Below are 7,220 nucleotides of genomic sequence, written 5' to 3' on the forward strand. Positions count from 1 at the left end.
CACAATGTACATGCGTTTTTCTCTGCCCCTGAAGAGTAGCAGTCTTCAGCTTAGATAATTGTGCCCCAGTCACAGGGTTCATTAACAGCTAAGACTACCAGTTATTTCCTGAAGCAAGAAAAAGAGAATGCATTAGTATAAACCTGAAGCAGTTCAGGTTCAAAGAATATTCATTTTGATTGCTTACCATAGTTGACAGTGAGTCAGAAGTTTCTTGTCGAAGATTATTCATTTAATTGTTCATTCATTTCACAAATGATTTGGGGCAACTCTATCAAAAGGACTTTGAAATAGAAGTAGAAATTTAGTACTAATCAATCAATAAGTTATTGGGACAGACTTTAGAGTTGTCTTTGAGCCTTCCAATAGCCACATGGCAAATAGGAAAAATAGGGTCAATTATGTAGTTCTCATTATTAGGTAGGGGTAAGTACATACATTCTGTAAAGAAAAAACTATATTTAACTCTAAATTTTGAAAGAAATGTATGATGAGTTACTTAACATATAGGGGCATTGAGTGATGAATTGTCAATGTGTAAGATTTCTTTTTAGTGCAAGGACTGTAATCGATCTCATGGCAACATTTACTAATCTTCAAATTTTTAAAAAAAGGTTGTTGTATTCATAAAGCAGAGAATTGTCTTAGAATCCTGTTTCTGATTCTAGAATATCATGAATTATAAGATGCAATACTGATTTAATAGAAGCTCTTTTGAGGGAAAGTAAGGGCTGCTACATTGAGTAATTGTACATATCAATATATGTGCAAAGTTAAAATGTAGACATTAAGGAAATACCGTATATTACAGAAGAATGACCATCAGAGATGGCCAATATCAACATGTAAAAGAAGTGTTGAGAACTATGTGTGGGTTTTTTTCCCCCAAAAAGGAGCGTCAAAAGAGTTCTATTATTTTCCATTGCTCATCATTTATCCTGATGTTTTTGAGTAAGATAAACAGAAAACTTAAAAATCATAATTATCCAGCCAAAGGAACCCATCTTCTCAGGCGTGAGGATAATAGTTGTATATGTGAACTTTGCTGTAAAAATGAAGCTACAAGAGACATAGTGTGTGCATACATGACTGGTACACTCTAATGCCTTTTAAGTGCACTGGTGGATCTTTATAAATAACTAAATTTAAAAGTAAGGATTTCTTAGAATAGCATCACAGAAATAAATACAAGTGTAGATTTTTCTGAAATACAACATAATCAGTGGAATAACATAACCACAATTAGTTATAAATATATTTAACTTTTGGTTTTTATATAACTATGGTAGGAAGCAAAATTTATTACTTGAGCCATTTGTTTTCTGTCTTCTTTTCAAGCTTCTTCCATTTTACCCTCTCTTTCTTGGAGAAGAGCTAAACGCTGAATGTTCTGTGCTTGTACTTTTACTGAGGTTGTGTCAGAGCAGGACTATTTATTATATTTATCCTTTTGTGCCTCCTATTTTAAGGCACTTGTATTGCTCCTTATTCAAGTAGAGAGTTTTGCAAAAAATGAGATAAATTTTTTTATTGAGGTCATAAAAATCACAAGCCACAAGTATCTCTGACCTGCAATTTTTTTTCCCCGTAATAGAGATCAAATCTTTGTACTTTTCCAGCAAAAGCTAAAGTTCCATTGATTTGTTTACATTGAGATAGTTTCCTTAAACCAAATTTTCTTGAATTTTCTTTGGGTTTACCTTCCATTACAGACTGATACAATATGTTTAACATTGCTTCTAACTTTTAAGCTGTTTTGTTTCCTTAGTCTTTTGTATTGCTCGTCACTTTAAGGTTCTACAGTTTGAAATAGTTTTTAACATCATAAAACACTGTTGATATATCATTTCTTTATTACCTTCCCAAATATGCCTTTTATTTTTATGTACAAGGGCTCTTGGGAATGATTCTCTCAGAGGCTTAAGCTGTGCTTTGCCTTCCATGAGAACTGAAATTATTTGGTAAGCATTTGCTTTCTTTTTAGCTTCTAATTTTTCCCTATTTTATTTTGTACATGATATTTGTTTCAAGGTCAAAGGTTCCGTTACAGTTACTATGATGAATCCCAGGGGGAGATTTATAGATCCATTGAACATCTAGATAAAATGGTAAGTCTTTCAGGTGTGGGTTTTAATGCTCTAAGGTGTTTTCTTTAATTTCAGTTTAGTGATTCAAGACTTAATATGTTGAATTATACAGTGGACTAATAATTCTTTCCCTGTCTTCAACTAAATGTGCAAAAAATAGTTTATCATCATATGAATATTGATTATAAAAATAATCCCTTTTCTATTAGTTGAAATTTCCTTTATCTTTTATTTGATCAGTGAGCCTGAGAATAATTAGATATGGGTTTTAGATGCATTTGGGGGAGTGTTTCAGGTTTAGGGATGACAAGATACTAATGCCATTACATTTAAGCAGAAACAACCACAGCAAATTCTTAGTTTATTTTATTATTTAATTATAGTTTTTGGCCATTCAGATTTTCTTAAATGGTGTTTTAGTTTGTTGTTTTATATATAGAATTTAAAAGTACGGTTGTATTCTTACATGGCCCAGGACTACAGTAGACGTTGATCCTGCTGTCATTTTCCTTGAAGTAGCATGGTAGTCAGAGGACTTGTTTTCATATTTAAAAAGTCATACAAATAATTTTGTTCTTTTTTTTTTTTTACCTAAAACAGAATATTAAATATAGCAGATACATCACTAATTTGAACAGAACATTAAATATAGCACACATATCACTAATTTGTTCTGATCTTTGACATCATTTTGGTTCCCTGGTCCTCAATTTGTCATCTCTAAGATGAGATACTTGGAGTAGGTAGTCTTTACATTTTCTTTAAACTCTGTCTGACTTTGTTTGTGATCTGTTGAAATCAACTTTACCCCTGTTTGAAAAACTTTATGCATATGTTTTGGTACAAGAATATTTAGTCTAAAGTAGATAAAATATTTTAGTAAAGGATCTGGATCTAACACTATAGGTGGGCTATTATCCTGTATATTTTATTAAAAGCAAAATGGAATGCAGATATAGTTACTTAGAAGATTTTATTTTACTTAGATTTTATCATATTTAAATTGATCTTGTTACTTAGATCAATTCTGGCCGAATACTTTTGCCTTTGGAATTTTGTTTGGATTTTAATCTACTGACTTTTCTTTTGGCTTTATAAAAATGTTGTCATTACAGTCCTGAATTTTTTTCTGGCTTCTCCTTCTGGTCTTACTCTTCTGAGTCTTAGTGGTCAGTTGCCTCAGAAAACTTTTCTGGTTCTGTTGTCATTTTTTTCATGTGGCAAATGTTTAATGGGTGTCTACTGTGTGTCTGGAACTGTGTGAAGTACTGAAGATGTTAAGAAGAGAAAACATTGTCTCCCACTTCATGGAATTTACAGTGTAGTCACTGAACAGAATGCATTGAAAGAAGTTGTTACAGTGCAGAGATGTAAGAGATATTTAGGACACACGCTCTCCTTATTGTTCCATGATAATGACGTACGTGTGCCTAGCTTAGGACTTTTGCCCTTTTTACACTCAACTGTCTCACTTAATCTGTGGCTTTGCTCAGCTTCACCTTCCCAATGAGACGTACTGACTACCTTGTTCAGTTTTGCATCATACACATCTAACATTAGCAATCCGGTTACCCTGCTGCACTTTTCTTTCAACAAACTAAATATTCTACTTATCACCATTTTGTTAGGATATTTATTTTATTCTCTGATGTATCCAAAGTGCTTAGAGTCATGAATAGAACATTAGTAGGTGCTCAATAAATGTTTTTCAAGTGAATGAATTAGTGAATATAATATTCCTACATACATAACTAAATTAAGCACATACCTTAACTATAATATGAAAAAGGGAAATAATTTGATAAACTAGTATATTTTTAATAATGTAAGCACCCACATGCCAACTATATTAGGAGACATTATGAAATAGTTAAATGCTTACACATTATATCATTAATATAACAGCTACCAATTCAAACCCAAACATTTATTTTATATTTATGATTCACGTCACTAAGCTACGTAGCAGGGTGACTTGATTTTCCAAAATGGTGAATAATTCTTAGGAAAGTTGTAACCTAAACAAAATATACCCTCCCCTCACTTTATATGATATGGAAATTCCTGGTGAATCTACTGTATATTAAAACTGTGCAAAACTTCTTAGTATTTATATATATAATAAGGTTAATGGCATAAATAATTATACATAGGTATTTTCATCTATGTGGACATGTCAGAGTGCTTTGGGATGAAAACAGTTACTTGTGTGGGGGACTGTCTTAGAGGACAATCAGCATCAATAAATTCCCTGGTAGTATCTTCTAATTATTGGGACTTCCCAAAAATGTACCCACAATTTTCCATTATGCCCGTATGGTAAACCATTGTTCTATGACCCTACCCTACTTAAGTTTTCTTCTCAATATTAATTACTGTGTGACTTATTATTTGTTGATTTGTTTGGTGATATACTCTTTTATTAGGTAATAAGCTTCATGAGATCAGGACCTTTGTCCATTTCTTATCAGCCTTTCACTGGGTACTAAATATATATTGTTGTTGAGTGAGTCAGTGGATGAATGGACATGGCCACGGTGAGAAATGAAACTAGAGAATCTAGAGTAGGCTATTTAAAGGGCATTAAATAGGAAAGTGATAAAATAATTGTATTTGAGTAGATCATATGGCTGCTGTGTAGCAAGTAGGCGGGAGGGAGATCAGAAGAGAAATAAGTGGACCTATTTGATAATCCAGGTGACAGATGGTAATTTAGACAGTGGACGGATTGGTCATGGTGGAGGAGACGAACAGTGGATATATTCAGTATATTTAAGAGACAGATTGATGATAGGACTTGAAGATTGCTTGAACTTGCTGCGGAAGGAAGTATCAAGGATAACTTCTAAATTTCTGACTTATGCTGCTGATTGGGTGTTGACACTCTTCACTTAGGTCTAAAGTACAAGAAGATATGACTGATGTTTTAGGAAGCAGGGAAATCATAGATCCCATTAAGGATATGTTATATTTGCTGTTGCCTTTAAAACAGGCAAGTGGAGATATCTGTCATTTAGGCATTTGGATTTTCAGTTTGCTAGTTACTTTTGAGTGCACTTACAGTCCTAGGCACTGTTGGGGATATGGCAGTAAACACACTTGCTCTCACAGAACTTTTTTTCTAACTGGAGGAGGTTTTTTTGTTTTTGTTTTGTTTTGTTTTTTACAAAGGTAAGGGTATATATAAGTTAGTTTCCAATAGTGATATGTGCTATACAGAGAATATAGAAAGGGATTTGAAATGGTAAATAATTTGAGTGATTGGTGATTGAGGAGAGACATTAAGCTGAGATAGAGATGGTAAGGAGCAAACCAAGTACAGATCTGTGAGAGAGCGTTCTGGACAGAAGGAACTTCCTGTGCAAAGATGGTGTGTGAAGAAAAGGAGAAAATGGACAGTGTTGCAGGAGTGTGGTAGGTAAGGCTAAGAAAGCTACAAGCTGTGGCAGGAAGGACAGGCAGAGAGCAGATAATGGAGGGCTTTGTATTCCATAGTAAGAAAATTACGTATGAAGGGAAGTGAAAATAATGTAATTACGTTTTTAAAAAGGTTATTCTGGTGGTTGTGTAGAGGATGGATTCTATATAAGGTTCAGGAGTAGTAACGATGGGCATGGGCAGTAGTTGAGGGGAGAGATGGTAGTTAACTTGGACTGGGGTGGTATTAGTGGATATGAAATGAAGTTGGTAGATTTGAGATCTCTTTCAGAAGTATTAAACAGGGCTTTGCTAAGGAATCAACTCTATTGACTTGAAGCCCAGAAAATAGGTCTGGAGTAAGTTTGAGAGTTCTAACATGTAGATGGTAATTAGAGCCAGGCCAGAGGTAGGATTGTCTACTAGAGTAATCCTTAACCTTGTCTTTCTAACCTAAATCATCCATGGAACTTTTTAAAAATAGACACCCATACCTGCCCCAGGAGATTGCCTTTTGGTAGTATGGAAAGAGTCCTAACATCTTTTTATTCCTAAATTTGCTTGGTTAGGTAAATTTGAACTGTCTTACTATAGTCCCTAATGTGTTAAAGTAGAACAAAATTTCCTATTTATATCTGTCTCCCTTTGTTTGCTATCCAGCTCTTTAAATCATTTGTCAACTTTAATTAGGTAACATTTCATTTTGCACATGTATGAATTTGTTAATCCATGAGTTGATGCTTTTAGCACAGAGGGATGTTTTCCCCAAAATATTAGTTTACCTGGTACTCTGAAGTCAGCAAACATAGTGGCATTCTTTGGAACTCTCTAGAACTGTGGTCACATTTAAAAACTTTAATATTACTTATTATTCTATGGGTTATGTATAAACATCATACTTAATTCTTTTAGCCTTCTAATTCTATATTGATTGTTAGCATATATTAAAAGAGAAGTAGCTTTATTATCTTTCTTGATGTGTATTATCAGTTAGACAGATAGATCTTGGTTTCTTATCTTGAGGCAGACAAAAGAGTAACAGTCATCCATTGGCATGATTCTCATAATTCTCCTGAAATTGTTGCCTTTTTTGGTAGCTTCTAAGTCTTTGAAATTAGAAATTTTTGTTCAAAAGTATATATAGAACCAGTAAGCTTAAGAATGGCTTCTAAACTTGCATCTGATTTACCGTATTTTAGATGTCCAAAATCATGAGGGCCTAACTTTTAAATTTTTATTTAAATAGACTGGGATACAGTGATTGAATATTGAGTATTTGCTTCTTAGTAGTATGTTTGAATTTAATATTTGATTTGATACTTGGCTTGGAGTCTGATTTTTGTGGCCCCTTTCTGTTTAGATATAGAGTTTTTAAATGGCTTATAAGTGTTCTGTTCTTTTATTAGCATGCTCTTAATTCACATTGACTTCAGTCAATTCTGGAGGGTTGGAGTAAACAGATTAAAATAATTAGAATGGTTAGTTCCATACATATAATCATGTATGTATGTTTTTATGCATATATATATATATGTATGTATATTCACTATCAGACAGACTCTTAAATAACCTTTTAACTGACCTGTGTAACCAAATGGTGAATGTCCCTCTATACATGCCTTTTCCAAAGTTCCATTTTTATGTTATAAATTATTTCATTCATTTGAGAACCAATATCTTAGTTTCTATATGCAGTCTTTTTTTTAAAAATGTTTA

The 7,220-nt window shown here is 33.1% G+C and overlaps 1 protein-coding gene across 1 annotated transcript in view; it reads left to right on the plus strand.

The window, feature by feature from the left end:
- MEMO1 (mediator of cell motility 1) overlaps window positions 1-7,220 on the plus strand; it is a 68,748-nt gene that overhangs the window by 54,856 nt on the left and 6,672 nt on the right. The window contains exon 7 of the mRNA XM_029937998.1: window positions 2,032-2,108. Coding sequence (XP_029793858.1) covers window positions 2,032-2,108 — 77 coding nt within the window. The remainder of the gene's footprint in view (window positions 1-2,031; window positions 2,109-7,220) is intronic.

The sequence above is a fragment of the Suricata suricatta genome, chromosome 4 (assembly GCF_006229205.1).
Source record: "Suricata suricatta isolate VVHF042 chromosome 4, meerkat_22Aug2017_6uvM2_HiC, whole genome shotgun sequence".
NCBI lineage: Eukaryota > Metazoa > Chordata > Mammalia > Carnivora > Herpestidae > Suricata > Suricata suricatta.